Source organism: Maylandia zebra, linkage group LG15, assembly GCF_041146795.1.
Source record: "Maylandia zebra isolate NMK-2024a linkage group LG15, Mzebra_GT3a, whole genome shotgun sequence".
NCBI lineage: Eukaryota > Metazoa > Chordata > Actinopteri > Cichliformes > Cichlidae > Maylandia > Maylandia zebra.
This window is the reverse complement of record NC_135181.1, coordinates 22,539,842-22,560,613: the sequence shown is the minus strand read 5'-3', so window position 1 is coordinate 22,560,613 and position 20,772 is coordinate 22,539,842. Positions and strand designations below refer to the sequence as shown.

The following is a 20,772-nucleotide window of genomic DNA, read 5'->3' as shown; positions in this document are numbered from 1 at the left end:
GTTTAATCAGTTTTCTGTTTGATGTTTAGTCAGCTGTGTAAAAACCAAGGAGGAACCCACTCGGGGGATTAATAAAGTTTCATTTTATCTAATCTAATAACTTTAATCTCAGCCAAACCGATTTACTCACGAACAAACAAAACACTGAAAAAAGCCCAACAATAACATTTTTAGGTTGTCTAAGTGACTTATATATTACGTTTGTCACGGCCGGGCGGGTTACACACAGTAATTCGGCGTGCCCGTGTGGCGTGCTGGCTAGACCCAAGCGCGGCGAAGGCTAGCGGTGGGTTTGGAGCAGGCACACAGTTATTCTAGTAACGATCAGTGCACGAAGCGTGGCTTCGGAACGGTCGTTACCGACAGAGAGCGAGCGGAGCCGGGAAGAGAAAAAGGATTGAAGGGATAATCACTCACGGTTGCTGAATCAGGCGGAGACTGACGTCGGCAGAGTTTCGGAGCTCCTGACACGAAGAGAATGATGTCTGAGCGGCGAACAGGTGGGTGGCGTCTCTCTTTTAACCCCGGCCCCGTGATCAGCTGATCACAGCTGATCACCGGCTGACAACGTTTAACCCGAGCAGCGAAAGTCCGCGGTGATCTGAAAACGATGTGCCGGGAGTTGTGCCATTCTCGGCCGCATCAGTAAGCCTCGAGCTCCCGGCTAGCTATCGAGCTGGTGGGTAGCAGACGTCTCCGAAAACGTCGAAGCACTTTAGCAAAGATGCGATATCTTGATAAACCGAGCAGATATTTGATGTTTACACAGCTACTTTCTCGCCTGAAAATATGTTAAAAGTTTATTTTGTGACCCAGAAAGATTAATAAGAGTAATTTTAAAACTTAGTAGCGGCCGCCATTAGCCAGAAACTGGAGCTTGGCTGGGCCGCGCTATGAATTCTGGGATATGGTGGGCCACGAAGGACACACCCGACCCATCCTTCAAATTCGGAAAAAGGAGCACGCATTTGTCGGCTGCATTCGGAGGGGTCTACGAATTTGGACAGCCTTCGGCGCGTCGCTGTGACGTAATCGGTCTACAAATGCGGCCTCAGGAGGATGCAGCCCATGAATTTGGACACGACAATTCACCCCCTCCCTCCTGGCTCACAGCTTCTTCTTCTTGGTTGCCAATGTTAAGGCGCATTACCGCCCCCTGGCTCACAGCTCAGTGGACATTTAGATAAGAAAATATATATTTGACACATTTAAGGAAAATACTAATTAGTGACTAACCACAAAATACTAATAAAATAAAAATAAACAAGATAAATGTTTATTAAGCAATTTTGATAGGAAATTGCTTAATTTTAGAAATGTTTTTGCTGTTTTTTGCTCTATAAAATAGTTGTTTTCTTTTAGAATCACTCATCTTAGCAGTAGGATATACATGAAAATATACATTTTTTTTCCTCTGGTCAACTGACTCAGTGAATCAAATGACTCAAAAATCCGATTCACTTTGGTGAGTGACTCATTAAAACTCGATTCAGTCAAAAGAATCAAATTTACCATCACTAATGTGGTCATACCTGTATTTATGTTGTTTTCAGATGTTATTTCAAAGTTATTTTTAAATTCATAAAACTCTCTTGATTACTTACCTGTTGAAAGAGGGGTGAAGGAAAAAGCTCCACTTTGTTATTATATATTGTAACGCACACATAAAGACATAACTTGATATGTTGCTGTAATATTCAGAATGGCCACAGTTGCAGAGCACAAAGACTGTGATATTTTATATATGAGTTATCTCTACTGATACCCGTGATGTTGTGGATCCACTTCACTTTTGTGTGTTCACAGTTTTCAGGAGTCGAAATAGAGGAGTTATTATCTCCAGGTTTCTTTTCAGTGACTGCTAGAAAAGAATTGCAAAAGAAAAAAATCAACGTTGTAATAATAATTATTGTAAAAACCAGCATCTTCAACTGTGTCAACAAATTATCTAATCAAATGCATCAGATTGTTCTGTCATTTTTTTTTGGCATGTGAATAAATACAAATTCTGTAATTTGTAAATATAATCTGAAGTTATTAATTTCACACTGTAACTTTTGCAACAGTTTTTTATTATCTTTAACCAAATCACATCCTTAATTTGGTGTTAATGATGATGAAATTGTCTTGTTTCTGCATTCTCAACTGAACAACAAAACACAACTCAATCAACTGCTTAATAAAAAACTGTCAGCCTGCCATCTGATATGACTTAACATCAAACAGCACTGTCAAAATAACCCCCAAAAATTTTCATATCAGTTTCAATGGTTTTTGCTACACATTCACTTGTTTACTAATTGACCGACACAAACCTGAATGCTTAAACCATCCTTCATGTCAGACTGTGTTGTGGTTTTACCTGTATTTGTGTTGTTTTTAGACATTGTTGTTGAATTTGTTTCTTCACCTAAATAAAAGAACAAAATTCAGCCAAGTGTTCACTTGGAAACTGCACCTATTCTAACAGAACATACAGACAATAAAGCTTCAGAAAATGTAAATGAATAAATACTTTCGGTAGTAATTAGTCACATTAGTTTAATTTTAATTTAAAATTGATAAAACTCTGTCTTAGTTACTTACTTGTTAAGTGAGGGCTGAAGGCAAAAGGCTCCATGATGCCATGCATTCTAACTACACACATAAAGTCATAAGGTGATATGTTACTATAGGTAAAATTCATTATGGTGACAGTTGCGGAGCACGAAGACCGTGATGTTTTTACATATGAAATATCTCTATTGACATCCGTGCTGTTGTGGATCCACTTCACTTTCTTGATGTCTTGATCACACTTTTTAGGAGTCGACACAGAACAGTTCAAAGTCACATTACCTCCATATTTCTGTTCAGTGACTGGTGAAAATGCATAGCAAAAAGAATGATTAACTTGGTACTGATAAGTATTCTAACATATCTATTGCACTGTAATGAACTCTAACAGCAATTTGAACTCGAAGATATTGAAAGTGTAAATACTCACTGACAACAACAGAAAGATCAATGAAATGAACAAAACCAGGATTTCTCCCTGTGTTTTCAGGCACTGTGCAGGTGTACCGACCAGCATCCTCAACTGTTACCTTGGTTATAACCAGAGAACAGTCTGTGTTGACACTCAGTCTGTCTGACGTAACTTTTCCTCCAATGCTCATTTGATTAATAAGCTCTTGTTTAGCTGCGCCATTTGAACCAGTGAATCTCCAGAAGCTACACTTTGAACAAGGCAAACTGACTTTCTTTCCATCTCTGACAATTAAGGGCAAAAGACTCACTCCTCCCTGTGTTCCTGCAGATATGAAAGAGAAACGCCTGCATTACTATTACATATTAGTGTAGATATTTTTCAGATGTAGGAAAGTTTGCACAAAAAAAAAAAAGCAAAAAAAAAAAAAAAAAAAAAAAAAGCTTGGTTCTCATCTGTTCCAAGACTGATGAAACAAACACGCCTGTCTGCATGTTATGAAGTAACATTTGAAGGTAGAACTTTCTGTATATTTCTGTTATGTCTTTTAAATGGATCCTTACCTGTAAACCAAAGTGCTGGTATCCAAAACACAAAGACTGTAATCATTGTTCCTCACTGTCTCTTTCTTTTATTTCTTCTATTACACAAGCTTTAAAAATACATTCACACCAGTGTCCTAGTATATGCAATAAGCAATTTAAGCCACAAGTCACATTTGCACACAACTTTTTCCTGTTTAACCACGCCCACACTGATAACACTTCGAAAGACATGATAGAAAGGCCGTATCACTTCTCATCTGCGTGTCTGTGTTGCGATTAGAAAACATGACAAGTAAGAGTATATTTTTAAGTCGATCTTTTTCAGAGTATCTTTTAGTATCTTAAAGTACTTTGAGCAGTCATAAGACTTCAAAAATGGGCTGTTTTAAAGTGTAATTTTTTCCTGTGCTTGCTGATTACAACAACTTAAAAAAATATATATTACTATTCTGCTAGTTTTACCAGGTTCATGTCATTAAGTATACTTTGCTTTAATTGCTTTTTGGCATGAGGGACTGACAGGTCAGCCTTACAGATACATTGGCTATGAAGCATGCACGAAATATACTGTGAAGTCAACGTGTGCTATAAACAGGGCTGGACTGGGACAAAACAAAATCAGCCCGGACATTTTGACTAGAGACCGGCCCACCAGGTGTTATAGGAAAAACCATAAAGCCTTTGAATGAAAACAGTTGGAAGAGTCAGATTATTATTTGTTAAAAGCTAGAAATTTTAAATGAGAATAAGAAAGAAAAGTATTTCTTTGTGCCCCCCTTTCCCTGTTAATGCTCTACCTGGCCCCCTGGCAAAACTTTGCTAGACCCGCCCCTGCACAGTTCCCAGCTGTCAGCTACACAGAAAAGGATCCTGGTGTAAGTTGTCTCTCAGAAACAGTTCATAGCTTTCCTTCAACCCATTTGTCATGGTTGGCTGTGTGGCAGGCAACCATACCCAAAACACTGGAGCATGGGAAGCAGATCAAGCAGTTCGAGAGGCCGACCCGGAGGTTGCCGGCACAAAAGTTCATAAGTCAAACAGTCGGGGGGCCGACCAGGTTGGTGACCCAGTTGACATAGCTGGTGGTGTGGAAGTTGCAGGTGGTGGAGATGGTGGTGGCTGAACGGTCTCGCCAGAACCGTCAGCAGACAAGGCAGGAGGCTGGACGGGCTCCTCGGGCCCTGAGCTACTTGATGCTGTCCTGAAATATGAGCTGCTGGCCGGAGCAGCCAAGCGAGCTGCTGGCCGGGGGAGCCAAGCGAGCTGCTGGCCGGGGCAGCCAAGCGAGCTGCTGGCCGGGGCAGCCAAGCGAGCTGCTGGCCGGGGCAGCCAAGCGAGCTGCTGGCCGGGGCAGCCAAGCGAGCTGCTGGCCGGGGCAGCCAAGCGAGCTGCTGGCCGGGGCAGCCAAGCGAGCTGCTGGCCGGGGCAGCCAAGCGAGCTGCCTCAGTGGAGCTTTTAAATGATTCGGGAAATGCTGGCTCTTTAGCCTCTAGCGGTCCGGGGTCTGCTGAGGGAGGGCACTCAGACTCTGGGGAGGCCCTGAAGAATGTTTCAATATCTGCAACATTACCACTTGAGGTCTTTAAATGAGTGTCTGCAGTCCAAGAAAAACATTTGGGCGCACACTGAACAGTCTCTTGAGGTGGCAGTTCAGAGAATAAAACAGTCTTAATGTTCTCAGAGCTTAGGTTAATTGTCTCTGGGGTGGAAGCCGCAGCTTTAGCTGATTCATGGATAGCTGATACGGGGTTAACAGGCTCAGGTGGAGCAGAAGAAACAGTCAGTTTTATTGTTATGCCCAGAAAGAGTGCGGGAAGAACTGTCGTGGTTACTCACAGCTGCTGATTGGAGGGGCTAGAGTGCGGCTGTAGCGAGGAATGGTGATGGCTCCGGTGCTTCCTCCTGGAAGTGGGAGTACAGACTGCAGAGGAGAACGGCAATGGCGGAGAGGCAGACTCTTCATCCTGCAACCATATGGCCGCAAGGAAAGAGGCTGGCGAGCGATAGTTGGAGCAGACCGGAGTCAGTAGTTCACTCTGTGGCCACGGCAAGGGGTTGATATCCTGCCGCGGCGATCGCTGTGGTGTCGCAGAAAGCTCTATGTTCGGCTGCTGCTGTGTTGCAGGGAGCTCACACTGCTTCGTGGCGAGCTCCGTCTGCTGCTGTGGTTGCTGCGGAGGCCTCGGAGTGGAGTACTGCAAACGAGCAAAGACTGCTAGCTCCCGAGCCTGAAGAACCTCCTGGGCTTCGTGCAGCTCGTCCATTAAGCTCATAAATCCCTTAAGTTGGCGGAGATGTGGATTTCCCTCGAGGATTGTTCCGATAGCATTTAATCCAATCGCCATTGCCTTAGTATCCTTCGTGTGGGAAATTCGCTTTATGAGGCCCATGACGCGGGTGAGATCGCTCTCCCGAGATGAGCCTGCTGGGTCCAGGTTATGGTCACTTCGTTCTGTCATGGTTGGCTGTATGGCAGGCAGGCAGGAGCGGTGGACCCAAAATGCAGGACTCTTAGGAAACGAGGTTTCAACTGAAAATGCAGCTTTATTGCTGGAACAAAACTTCAACATAAAGTAAAACTCACAAAAGCAAACAAAACTCTAAACTGATGTGCAGGAGGACTGGAACTCATGAACACACAGCAAGTTGCAGGTACAACACAACAGGGAGCACAGGAAAACACAGGGCTTAAATACACAGGGGAGTAATTAGGAAATGGGCAACAGGAGGGAGACACAGCTGGGAGAAATTAGGCTAACGAGACAAGAGAAAGGTAAAACTGAACACATTGACATGAGACATGAACTCTCAGAATAAAACAGGAAACTAACAGACACAGAGAACCAGAACGGACACTGAACTTGGCAGGCAGACTCACGAGCAGACACAGTGACACCATGGACAAACAGAGGGAACACAGGCAGGCATGAAACAACACACTAACACATAGCAAACCTAAACAAAAGACACGGCAGAATAAACAAGAATATAGAAGAATATAAAGAAACACAAAACACAGAGTCCTCAGACTCAGGACCATGACACCATTCATGTCACCTAAAAGGTAAACCTGTTTCTCTATCACCTGTTCAGCTCTGATGATTCAGTAAGGACATCTCCTGGTTTCATCTTCATGTTTCCCTCTCACCAGATAACCAAAGCGATATCATGACTACACCACATGGGAGGGGGGCGGAAGATGAATGAAATTTACCAAGTGAGACTGAGTGTTATCAGAGCCAGTTTGTAGTCAGTTTTTAGTCAGCTGTTGGTCATTCTTAATCTTTTTACTTTGTTAATCTTATTCATTGTATATCTTATTGTTTATTTTACTCATGTTGATTTATTTTTATCTTCTTTTTCAATTATATATTTGTTTTGTTTATTGATTTCATTGTATGCTTAAAGTATGGTTTTAACTGCTATCTCTGTTTTATTATTGGAAAGCACTTTGGTCAACTTTGTTGTTTTTAAAAGTGCTATATAAATAAAGTTGGATTGGATTGGATTGGATGACCAGCAGCTTTTACAGCCGTGGCTCCAACAAACATCAGCTGATACTAGAAAATAATATTAAATAAATTCTAACAACAGCTTATCAAGTTTAAAGGCGCTTCTGCTGTTTAACGCGACCTCTGCTAGTTTCCTCTTTCTGGCGCAAAGCGGGAGATAAACAAGCAAGAGAGATGGGACTTGCGGCAGAAACGCCGATCAGCTGATCATTGATCAGTTTCATGATTGAAGTAGCAGCAGGAGAGGGAGGGGGGAGAATGAGAGAAGAAGAGGCAGCTGACAGCGTAAAGACCAGGGGCGATTCTAGGATTAGAGCCCAGCCAGGCAAGATAAATCTGTTTGTCAGTCCCTGCATCCTTAAATTTTGTCCCGAGTTCTCTCTGACTGTCACTTTGGTGCATTTAAACCCCTGTTCCTCCCTGTCCTCATCGTCTGTTGTCTTCATCTCCATTATCAGTCATCATAATTTTACCATCTCTGTGCAAGTCTGCAAATTTCTTTATTAAATCATAAGATTCTTAAATTCAACAAGTCTCTCTGTGCCTGGGTCCTCGTCACAAAACATGACATCACTGTTTTGTACATTTTAACACAATTTAATCCCCACATTTGTGAAAGAAAAGCAAAACACTTTTTTGAAAAGTCTGTAAGAAAACCATCAAATCTGATCAAGGTTATTTAAATGCTGCCAAAGAAGAATGAATTGGAATAAAAAAAAAAAAAATACATATCCTAACCTTAATTACTGGGGGAGAATAATGAATGATACTCATAGTGAGTAAGTAAACTGAGTGCACTTTTTGGACAGAGATTCACTTTTAATGTGTATGTATAATATAATACATAAAAATACACTCCCAAAACAGAATAGGTTATTACAAATAAATTATTACAAAATATTAATAAAAACTATAAAAATGGAGGCAACTTTGCCTGTGGTAGAATGTATACAATGTATGAAAAAATCTTTATTGCGGATACTAATTTTACTAATTTAATAATACTTATTTTGTGTTGTAAGATTTATGAGTTTCATGCTTTCATAGTGGTACTTGCACATTCATTTGCACATTGATGGACTACAATCCTCTACTGTACAAGTAGTGCGGTAGGACAGACAATCACACACACACTCCTCATCGGACGGACTCTATTGCAATACAGCCGTTTTACCTTTTACCCTCTCTCAGATGTAATGAGAGGTAAGTTGGGAGTACTACAATCTCTTTCCATCCCACCTGTTTCAACATGTGTCTCTTTCTCTGTTATATCTTATCTTCAATTTCAAACAGTATCAGAACTGCTCTGTCTTTAAGACTGTCTGCACAATTCACTGAATAGTTCCTCAGATGTTGACTATTTATGTTTGTATTTGATGAGTGATGTTACTTCTTCATCTTCTCTTCTTCATTTTAATGTCACTTACTTTGTTTTGTTGACTTTTTAGCTGCTGCAGACAAATCAGTGGTGTCTATAATGGAAGAAACACAATACAGCAGTGAAGAAAGGCTATACAAATGTGCTTGCACTTTAAACACTATGACATTTAAGACACTATAAACATGCAAATCTTAACCCCTTTTTTATCTACTGCATTATGCACATTGAGTTTAAGTATAATGATATGTGCTATATAAATAAAATTGCTATGGTCAGTACGTCTGGAAAAGTTACTATATTAATAATGTTTTCCTTACTTGAGGCTAGAAGAAAAGGTTAGCTGAGTAGCTCAGCTTTTCGGCTTCTCAGTATGACAGCTGTATCATTTTACTATGTTCTAACAAATAATGTTTAAGTGTACAAGTATTTAACAATCTCACAACAACAATGCAGCTCGTGGCCTTGTCTATATGGAAATTTGATATAAGGTCAACAAATACAAATATAGATCTTGTTCTTTATTTACATTCCAGAGAATAGTTTAGTCAGTAAACAGTATTTAAGTGTTGCAAATAAGAGCAGGTTAGGCTGAGACAGTCATGGCCCGCTTCATCCAAATGGTCTAAAAGGAAACGTGGTCCTTAGCAACACCGCTCATCAATCTCATCACAGCAGCAGCAGTTCCACACTAAAGGCTTATCACAGCAGCAGCTCAGCAACCAATTCAGCGTTAGCCTTCCCACCCAGGTCGACCGACATCAGGACCGCTCCTATGCTAGGGCACGGCATGTCCCAACATCTGTCCTTAAGTCTAGGGTGAGGGAAGTTGAGTGCCCTGCCCCCACCTGAGCCATGGCAAATAGGTGAACATCGTGCACAGCCCTGGCCTCAGCCAGATGTTTACAGATGTGTTAGAACAGCTGCATGGAGGACACATATGAACACAAACAGGTGCCATGTGGTTTCATGTGGTTAAATGCAAGGAAACATGCAAGAAATGAATTACAACAAAAGCATAATACAGCTAGATAAATGAGGCAAACAATATAGGAAAGTGGAACTGGCTGCAGGTGTATGTGCAGGAGAGCAAATTGTAAAACTGGGGTCAGGGATCTGTAGTACAACATGTGATTAGAGAACTTCAAGTTTAACCAGTCTTAATATATTGATATGTTTCTAAAGCACTGTACATAGGACTTATTATTCTTTACTTGCTTTCAGAGCATCTAATATTATAATGGATGCAGCTGAAAGAATAAGAGGAAAACCATCCTACGAACATCTAAACATATTATTTTGGTGAAATTTGCAATTGTGCTTAAACCATATCCATACAGTGCTTTTTTAATACTGAAATAATTTTTCTATTACTTACACTCATCTACTGCTTTGGCTGCATGTGTTTAACGTCTGATTTTTTTCTAACGTATTTTCATACTACTTACAAATTCATCTTCATTAAAAATGCAGCATCACTCCCTGTGCAGTTTGCAACTGGTTACGTGCTGCCAGTACTGCCTATTTCATGTCAGCAGTTGGAGAATCTTGGTTCATTCATTGAGTCGATACCCACCTTGATATGACCAGTTAAACCAGTTACTGACTTTGGGATGTTGAAACCATAAACCGAACTATAAATTTATAAAGACAAAAACAAAACAAAACAAAAAAATGTCTTACTTTCTTCTGTACATGGCCCATGTTATGCTTTTGTGGTAAACAAGGGACTGGGTATATCCTTACACACTGAGGTCCCCTAGTGGCTGAAAGGAGCTATACAAGAAATAAATGTAAAAAAATAAAAAATATATTTGTTCTTCATCTTTACCTTTAAAAGAAAGGGAAGAAAAGTATTCAAAATGAATATTTGTACATTTTATTTACAACTTACATAATAGCATTATTCACAGCTCATTAAGAATCTCATTAAACCCAAAGTGAACTTCTTAGTGCAAGATGTGACTGTAATTAAATTCAAAAAGAAAAAGAAAAGAAATATTTAATTAGACTAAAGGGAGAACACTTTCGAGAATGAAGTTGAAATAACATTTTGAAAAAAAGTCTAAATACAACATTGAGATTAAAGCTGTTGTTTGAAGACAAATAACTGCCACAAATACTATACCCTCTACAAAATGCATTGTGTGGATGAGTTGGTGAAATCATACTTCAGAAGGAAATTATTTCTCTAACTCTAAGCACGTAAAAGCAGCATGGTGATAGCATAAGGACGTTGAAGAGAAAGCTGCATCTGGCCCGAAGGTCAAATGTGCAGTAAAGAGGCTGTATTGTGTATCACAAGACACAATAAGATAGCTGATCAGGTTGTTTCACTAATTCATAACAAGTGGTGTGATGATAATTTCCATGGCGATGCTCAGTGAAGTCTGACAGAAACAGCAGAGTCTCCAGTGGTTTCATAGTGTATTGCAACTTCATCTTTATCCTTATTATAGGACACCTATGAAAAATAAATAGGTCAATGAGTCAATAAATAAATAAAAATGATCAGACTGGTCTTTCTAATTGTCTATGATTTCTATTATAACCCTTTAATTTTGATTTAATTAAAGTTTAACTTATAATGTTAGCTTATCGTGTGTGTGTGTGTGTGTGTGTGTGTGTGTGTGTGTGTGTGTGTGTGTGTGTGTGTGTGTGTGTGTGTGTGTGTGTGTGCGTGCATCCACTTGTGCTCTTTAGATTTTTTTTCTGTGTTGTTTTCCTGTCAGTCTGTAGTGTAGTTTAGCCTGTTACAGCAGCTATTGGTTCTACCTTAACAACTGCACCCATCCACTTTACAAGACCAAACTTTCAAGTGTGTGTTTTTAAGGTGGTCTAATCTCCAGTCATGACCTTTTCTATCTGAAGAGATATATGTGAATATTAAATTACTGAGTTTTCCACATACTGTTGCTTGAACCATCTGTGTTTTGTTCCCTAAAAAACAGAAAAAAAAGAATTAAATTCTATTTTGATTATTATTAAGAATTGAGATCTTTTAAAACGTCTCATAATTAAACATACCTTTAGTTCTGGCCCATGTGTTGACCATTACCACAGCTGTTATAAGTGCTGCTAAACCTACAAGGATGATAATGGACCTTGAAGAGGATGAAGCTGCAAAGAGAATAAAACCATGATATTGTTTACTTCCAGCTAACAATTTTGCTGGACTTCATTTTAATAAAAACTAACATCCTATTTACCTTGTGAGAATGTTTTTCAACACTCTGAAAATCGTTGCCTTTGTTGACTATATCTTACTTATATCTTACGTTTTAGACAATTTGGTTTGAATTTGACTATCTCAAATCTGGGAATAGATAATGTGTAATATATCCATAAACTGGTTTTATTGTTTTGTGCTTCTCATCAAACTGTTCAGGTTTTATTTATGTTCTTCCTTTATATTTTTTTCAAGGTCAGAATTGTTCGTTATTATACTAAATTTAGGAACTCCAATAATGAAAAGTTGGAATTGTTAGTCTGCTTGCCTATCGATCTTGCTTATAGATATTTTGTACTGACAGAAGATGGCACTAAACATGTTTTTAAAATCTTAACTTTAAGCTCTTATTTCATAAAACCAGCTACACAGACAGTGTCCATGGTCTAAATTAGTCTTTATACCTGAAGTGTTCCATGTCCACTTTAAAGCTGAGTGTCTGGCAGACCCTGAACTTCAACAGGTAACAACAGCAGTGAATAGGAGTCAGGCTCCAGTCTCCGTTTCTACCTGTTCATGTTTCTACAGTCGAATCACAGTGACAATCGCTTGGTTCTGGTTTTCATCTTTGCTTTGTGCTTTCGGTTCTTTGTTCATACCTAAATGCTAAAAGAAAGATCATAAATAAATGTCCTGTATTTGTATAGCACTTTACTAATCCCCAGGGGCCCCAAAGCGCTTTACACAACCAGTCATCCACCCATTCACACACTGGTGATGGCAAGCTAGGTTGTAGCCACAGCCACCCTGGGGCGCAATGACAGAGGCGAGGCTGCCGGACACTGGCGTCACCGGGCCCTGTGACCACCACCAGTATGCAACGGGTGAAGTGTCTTGCTCAAGGACACAACGACTGAGACTGTTCAAGCCGGGGCTCGAACCGGCAACCTTCCAACTACAAGGTGAACTTCCAACTCTTGAGCCACGAAGTGTATCCTTGATGCATAAGAAAGAGAATCCACTCAACAGATAATCTTAATGTAACCATGATAACTGTTATGTTTCAATTTCTGTTCTAATGAAAAGGGAATCTGAGTAGAGAATAGTTTGAAGTAAATACTCACTGGAGAGAACTGAAAGATCAAAATCTTGAGTTGGTTTTACTGCTGATGTGCAATGTTTGTAGCGGTAACGACCAACATCCTCAACTGTGAGCTTCTTTATAAGCAGAGAACAGTTTGTTGTAACACTCAGTCTGTCTGATTTAGTTTTGGCCTCTTCACCAATCTGCCCAAGTGTGATCAGCTCTACTGCTGGTTGATCTCTTGAGAAAAAGGTCCATGTAGTCTTGTCACATTTATTCTGGTCATCGATCACATTCAGACAAGGCAGAATGACATCATCCCCAACTCTCTTTAAAATGGATATTACATTTCCAGATACTATTGAGAAAATTGAAGAGAAATTTAAAACACACTTAGTACAAATCAGATCTTTTTTTAAACCATCAGATTAAATATGATTTTATATCCAACAGAAGTTTATCAATGTATCTCATACTCAATTAAAACAACAGAGCCCATTTAGTTGCCACAATACATAAATGAACATATTATTGCTAAAGATATATTTTATTGCCATTAAAAATGAGTTCTGTATCCTTACCTACAACCTGAAATATCAGGATCAGCCATGACGATATTTTATTCCATCTAAGTTTAACCATTGTTCCACCACTCGCCACTCTCAGCTTCTCTGAACTGGTTCCTCTTAAAGACTATTTGTAGTTTTTGTAATTTGTAATTAGTGAGTCACTTCCTCATTGTTACCTCAGAGATTTTAGTTTAGTTTTGTTTTTCTCACGTTTTTGCTGATTTAAATGCTTACATTTAATTTTATATTCCCTCACCAAGGACTCACCAGATAAACGTGACTGGGAAGTTGAATGTGTGACTATTGGAAAATTGATTTTTTTCTTTAATGTACAGTATATTTATAAATAAATTAGCAAAAAGGAAGCACATAAGAGCAGACAGTTAGTTATTCACTGCTATGAGAAAGAAGGTATATCATACCATTTCTTGTTCCTCATTACAGCTCTTTGGCAACCTTTCTAAGAATTAAAGGGGAAGTGTTTTTGGTGAGAATGTGGTGAGAAAGGTCTAATAATCATCACACAAACACGGAACATAAAATGGTTAAGACACTGATGAACTGGCTGACGATTAGGCAAGTAAGGCAAGTATCCTCAGTATTACTACAGTATATAAATTAAATGTCTTTTTTCCCCCCATAAAATATACATTTGTACAAAAACAACTTATATTCCCACATCAGGTGATTGTATAATGCTGTCTGAGATGGATTTAAATTTATACTATATTAAATTAACTGTATTATATTATAGAGTATTAAAATAGATGGTTTATGGTCATTTTATTAATATTTGAGATTTCTTTGTCCATATGACATGTTGCTCCCACCTGATAAAATAGGAATTTAATAATAAACAGAAGACAGTAATTTGATTTAATTTACCTAAATGTATCAGAAACTCTAATAGACAACCTAGGCAATCCCCTTACCCCTTTGTGATGCTGTAATGTAATTATTAATCTAGTTAGCACCAGTAAACGTCACCATTCAGGTGGATCCACGGTTGGTGTGGCTCATCTTGTTCACAGGACTTGTTCACCAGATACAGTGCCTCAAACCCAAAATAATGCAGATACTGTAATTTAAAAACGATGAAACTAGTTTATGGCTTTAGGAATAAGACTTTAGCGATAAAATAATGATATAGGGTAGATATATTCAGATATCGATCTGTGCTTAATGGGCTTTTCTCTGCTTATAAAGTTGCACCTGTCTTACACTTTAGAAAGGCGGAATTTGATTTGGGTTTGTGGTAGCCTAGTTTAATATGATGTTAGTTTGTATCATAAGCTGAGATAAAGGTCACTCTGAAGACTGATGAGCATTGTCAACAGGTTTACTGACATTCAAAAGGGTAAAACTAAAAACAAGACAAAAAATACAGTCATGATATATATATATATATGTACAGCATAATATGCATTCATATATCACCCTGCTACTACATAGCATATGTCATATGTATAATTATGTAAACCTTTCAAACTACTACTGATGCTATCCCAGACGACCTCCAAAATCGCAGGTAACTAGCTTAACAAAAGGACTAGCTTTACAGCCAAATACTGCATTAGCGGACAACATATTGTACAAAAACAAAGTTGTAACTTATACTGTAAGTACATACCAGCGATACAACCATAAACAGAAGATGTGGACAGTGTTTTCTCCAACAGGACACCATAAACTGTGTGCCGATTAGTGATGTGCGGATCGATCCTGAAATATCGATTCCTCCGATACCAATCATTTATGAATCAATTCTCACATTAAAATAAAGATATTTTAGTAATTTAGAGTAAATTTGTAGTTCATCATTAACAGGAACACAGTGGAAAGAAACTATAACATTCGGATTGTCTACATTCAAAGGAACTACTTCCTCTTCCACCTTTCATAGTCATGTGCGAAATATGGCTGTATAAATGTCTCGCAGCCCCTTGACGTGCGCACTCACAACAATGGCAGGGGGAGAGAAAGATGGCGGAATAAGCGGTTGTACAATCTGCGGGTCTGATTAAGAAACGTGATTTTGATGTCCTGTAAAATACTTTACTGACAAACTGTTACTCCAAAGGAAGTAGAACGCAAGCGAAACCCCCTAGAAGTTACTTTGACAGACCTTCAGGCAGACACAAAGATAAACTTAGAGTGATAAAAATGGCTAACCCCAAGCTAACAGGTAGCCTCTCCGACCATGATTACAACCTTGCTGCTATGCGGGAAGCATGTGAGGATGAAGATATAGAAGAGATGGAACTTCAGAAAGAGATCGGAAGACCCATAGGTGACCACACTCCGTTACCAAGTCCCAATCCCAAAAAAATGAAAAGCAAAATAACTGAGAAGCAGGTGAGCATCGAGAATGTATATGAAGTTTTACTTGGCTTCACAAAGAGATGCGAGGAAAGGTTTGATTCGCTTGAAAAGAAGTTGGAAGCCTTCGAACAACGCATTGAAGTAAATACACAGGCGACCCAAAAAAACAGAGAGGAAATTGACAAGCTGACGACGAAGGTGGAGTCGCTGATGAAGGAAAACAAAGAATTAAAGGAGAGCTGTCGGGAGAGTGCACGTTACCGCAGAAGATGGGACCTCAGAATTTTGGGTCTGACAGAGAAGGACAACGAGAATACACGTGAAACAGTGATCGGCATTCTAACAAGAGTGGTTCCTGTATCAGTGGAAAAACTGCAGCTCATGGTTGATACAGTACACCGACTGGGGAAGAAAGACAATGCAGTGAGCAACAAGGTGCCAAGACCAATCATCATACAGTTCAGCATGAGGACGGCAAGGGATGAAGTATGGAGGAAATCCAAAGAGGCCAGGGTCTGCAAAGAACTGAACATAAAATTTAAAGAAGACTTCTCCAAAGAAGACCGTGAAGCTCGGATCAAGCTGTGGCCCAAGGTGCAGGAAGCTCGAAACAACGGCAAAAGAGCATTCCTAAAGGAGGGTTATGCAATAATAGACGGTAAAAGGATCGATCTGTGAGATGCACTTGAAGAAGTCACTACAAGTTAACCATAAAATGTGGGTATGTGTGTGTGTATATATATGTTTATATATACATATCTGTTAAAAATACACAAATAAAAAATAGGAGAGGGTCAATAAGCAAAGTCGTAGTTAAATGTGAGCTATACAGAGCTAAAATTGCCGCATATATAAAGGGGTAGTACTGTGATAGGGTCGGAGTACTGTTATGATTACATAGGTAGGACACTAGGCTTATTCCTGCTTCAAGCACTTTTTTTTCTTCTAGTAAGTGCCAAGGAAGCCGTTACTGTTCTTGTTTTGTATTTTGTTCTTGCGTTTTTTGTTTTTGTTTTTTCTTTATCTTATAGATGGCTGTTCTATTAAGTTCCTTAAATGTTCGAGGCTTAAAAAACAATGTCAAACGTAAGGCCATGTTTTTATTCTGCAAGGAAATTAAGGCAAACATTTTGTTTTTACAAGAAACACATTCTGGTAAGGAAGAGGAAACATTTTGGAAACATCAATGGGGAGATAGTATTCTTTATTCACATGGTACTACTCACTCAGCAGGAGTTATGATCTTATTCAACAAATTTGCAGGGAGAGTTATTGATCATAAAAGCGACGGAATGGGGCATTGGATCATGGTGTTGGTAGAAGTCTGTGAACAGAAAATTATTCTTATTAACGTGTATGGATACAATAACAGGTCGCTAAATAGAAATATGATGTCTAACTTAAGTAATTTAATTGCAAAGTGGAGTACTACATATGGTTCTACCCAGGTGATAACTGGAGGCAATTTTAACCTGGCTCCTAACTCATGGCTTGACAGACAACCACAAAGAGGAAATCAACCAGAACACGATAGCATTATTTGTGACTTTTGTACGACAACCAATATGATCGATTATTGGAGGATGACAAACCCAAATACAAAGAAATATACTTGGTTTAGTCCATCAAATAAAAACTTATGTTCAAGATTAGATTATTGGCTTGTCTCCCAAACAGTATCATCATATGTTACGAAATGTGAGACCCAGTCAACCCCACTTACTGATCATTGTCTGATAAGTCTCTTATTATCGCTACGTAAACAACAAAGATCTGACAACATATGGAAATTTAACAATAGTTTATTACAAAACGAAGACTTCTGTAAACAAGTTAAAGAACTTAAATCAGAAATTAACAATATGAGCATGACTAATGTCAGTAAATGGGAATGGTTTAAATATAGTGTGAAACAATTAGCTATAGAAACGGGAAAGAAAGTGTCTGCCCTACGCGTATGTGAACAGAAAAATCTAATTGAACAAATTCATTTATTATGTGGTAAACCCTGTATGACTGCGGAAGAGTCAGAACGCTTACAATCTTTACAAAATAAGCTAGATGAGGTGTACTTGATTAAAGCTAAAGGAGCATATGTAAGGTCTAGAGCCAAGTGGATTGAACATGGAGAAAAAAATTCATCTTATTTCTATAGTCTAGAGAAGCGTAGACAAACAAAGAAAAAAATAACTAAATTGAGTAAGGATGGTACTATAATTGAGGAACCAAACAAAATAAGTGAGGAAATTAACATGTTCTATAGTAATCTGTATAAATCAAGAACTGAAAAAGAAAATGCAGATATCTTTTTTGATATGATTAAAGATCAGGTTAAAAAATTGGAAGAGGATGATAAAACATGGTTAGAAGAAGATTTGAAAATATCCGAATTAGATACAGCTCTAAAACAAATGAAAAATGGAAAATCGCCTGGAATTGATGGTTTAACGATTGAATTTTATAAAACCTTTTGGCAAGACATTAAAGATTTGTTATTTAATGGCTTTTTGGATTGTTTAAAAAATGAAGAACTATCCCCAACAATGAAAACAGGATTAATAACCTTATTACCCAAACCAAACAAAGATTTACAAATGCTAGACAATTGGAGACCCATAACACTTTTATGTAACGACTACAAATTATTAGCCTTAGTATATGCAAATAGGCTTAAAAGCGTCTTAACCAAATTGATTGATGAGTGCCAATCAGCGTTTATTAAAGGAAGGCAGATTCATAATAACATAAGATTAATATTAGATATGATTGACTATCGATCCTTTATTAATTCAGAAAGTTTAATACTATTTATTGACTTTTTTAAAGCATTTGATTCAATAGACCATAATTTTTTATTTAGATCTTTAGAACTTTTTGGATTTGGAAACAAATTTTGCAAAGTGATCAAACTGTTCTACAAGCAAATTTATAGTTATGTTTCACTCAATCCAGGCATAACATCTAGGATAGACATATTCTGTGGAATTCGACAGGGTTGCCCAATTTCTCCAAAACTATTTATTCTTTGCACTCAATTAATGGCTTACCTCATTGTGAACTATTCAGACATCGAAGGAATAAACATTTTTGATATTGAACTGAAAATAAGTCAGTTTGCAGATGACACAGTAATATTTTTAAAGGATAAATCAATACTCGAGAAAGCATTGAATGTCATTTCAATTTTTTCTAAAGCTTCAGGCTTGTGTCTGAACCTAAAGAAGTGTGAACTTTTGCCACTTTATGATTGTTTGGAAAATAGCATGAGGACGATTCCAGTGAAAAATGAAGTTAAGTATCTAGGCATCTATTTAGACAAAGACATCAACACTAGAGAATCAAAAAACCTAAAAGACAAAATTGATGGCATGTCCAAAACACTAAATCATTGGTTGACGAGAGATATTACAATTTTTGGACGCAATCTATTATCCAAATCAGAGGGCGTATCAAAGATGGTTTATCCAGCATACTCACTATACATTACCCCGAAAAGCATTAAAAAGATTAACTCTATAATCTATCAATTCATTTGGCGCAATAAAACACATTACATTAAAAAATCACAACTTGTCAAAGATTACGCTAAAGGTGGTATAAAGTCAATTGATTTTCAATCAATGGTTGGAGTATTTAAAATAAACTGGATAAAAGCCTTCCTCTTGAAACCTGACTCCATATGGTTCCATATCCCAAAAAATATTTTCAAAAAGGTGGGAGGGTTGGATTTTCTCCTGAAATGTGATTTTGATATATTGAAGTTGCCTGTGAAACTGTCAGAATATCATAAGCAGGTCTTGTCTTATTGGAAGATGGTGTTTGCCCATAACTTTTCACCACATTGCTCCACCTTGTGGAATAACAGAACAATTACAATTAATAAGAAGTCATTGTTTATTAAAGAGTGGTTTGAAAAAAACATAATCTTTATAACAGACTTACTTGATGAAAGGGGTCAGTTTCTCTCAGTGGGTGTTTTTAATGCTAAGTTTAACATTCAGTGTTCCCTTAGAGAATATGACAAGGTTTGTAAGGCAATCCCCTTACCTCTGTTGAGTTTAATTCAAGGTTATTTGTATTACTCTAAGGCACAAATTAGTCTACCTTCTTTACATCTAAACCAGATTCCTTTGACGGATAAAAACTGTAATAATAAAACCACGAACAAGATATTTAAAAACAAATTATTTCACGACTTTAACAGTAACACAAAACTAAAAGGGAGTAATGTTAAAATAACGAACAAATATACGCACTTTTTAAAATGGCCTATCCCCCCCAAAGTCAAAGAAATGCAATTTAAAATAATTAATGGATATTACCCAGCAGCTGAAATGCTTAAAAAAAGGTTTGGGTTTGAGGTAGAGCCATGTGGATTTTGTTCACAAAATGTGGAAAGTATTGATCATTTGTTTTTTTCCTGCTCAGTAACAACTGACTTTTGGCAAGATCTAGTAGACTGGTTGAGTATAAGAATAGATGGGATGACCCCACTGACTCTAACACAAGTTTTATATAATAATGGTGATCCATCTAAGGAACTGTCCATGCTACACAAGGTGGTGATAATTATGGGCAAATACCACATACACAAATGCAAATGGAAAAGTAAAAGACCTTCCCTAACTGTATTGAAAATTGAATTAAAATCTTTTTTGTCATCTTTAGAATTACTGAGGGATTCATGTAAAGAGGCTGCTTTGATATGCGACAATGGGACTCAATCTCTATCCTTTTAATGATTGTTTTTTGGTGTACTAAGTAAGCCACATGTATGTTAAAGTGTTCGCAGAAAGGAAACTGTTATATGTCATAAAAATGGCCTTCATATATTTATGTATATGTATATATGTGTTTTGTTTTGTTTTTGTTTTGTTTTGGTTTTTTTTGTTTGTTTTGTTTTTTTTCGTTTGATTTCTTATTCAACCTTTTCAAGATGTTGTTGCACAAATGTTGTCTCCCAACGAGAGATTGTAATATGTGCATAAATTTAATTAAAGTATTTAAAAAAAAACAACAAAAAAAAAAAAAACTCACAACAATGGCTGAGCGTAATTGGAGTCATGTGCGGACTTATTTTACCTCCACAAACAGCTGAGCCGTGGTTTGCGATACATGTGGCAAAAAAGTGCTCCAAGAGTGAGGTGTTGTGGCCATACTAGGGAGACATTCAAAAGGGCTGTTGGAGGGATAAATACATTTTACAGGGTTTATTTATCGGATAA

The 20,772-nt window shown here is 38.0% G+C and overlaps 1 protein-coding gene and 1 long non-coding RNA gene across 5 annotated transcripts in view; both read right to left on the bottom strand.

Moving 5' to 3' along the window:
* Positions 1-4,909, bottom strand: part of LOC101484415 (uncharacterized) — a 49,676-nt gene extending 44,767 nt beyond the window's left edge. The window contains exons 1-5 of one of the 4 annotated variants that reach the window (XM_076874142.1): positions 3,532-4,909; positions 2,987-3,292; positions 2,587-2,637; positions 2,363-2,410; positions 1,766-1,861 (exon numbers count right to left, since the gene is read on the bottom strand). In XM_076874142.1, the coding sequence (XP_076730257.1) occupies positions 1,766-1,861; positions 2,363-2,410; positions 2,587-2,637; positions 2,987-3,292; positions 3,532-3,577 (547 nt within the window). In that variant the 5' untranslated portion in view covers positions 3,578-4,909. Of the gene's footprint in view, positions 1-1,765; positions 1,862-2,362; positions 2,411-2,586; positions 2,860-2,986; positions 3,293-3,531 lie in introns of all 4 variants that reach the window. The other 3 variants (XM_023152549.3, XM_076874141.1, XM_014408104.3) reach the window with 3 other exon arrangements.
* A 5,695-nt stretch (positions 4,910-10,604) lies between these two features.
* Positions 10,605-14,941, bottom strand: LOC143412676 (uncharacterized). The gene is made up of 4 exons (XR_013093200.1): positions 14,856-14,941; positions 11,431-11,523; positions 11,315-11,343; positions 10,605-10,867 (listed from the first exon to the last, which is right to left on the bottom strand). It is a non-coding gene; the product is annotated as an uncharacterized LOC143412676 (long non-coding RNA).
* Between the last annotated feature and the right edge of the window lie 5,831 nt (positions 14,942-20,772).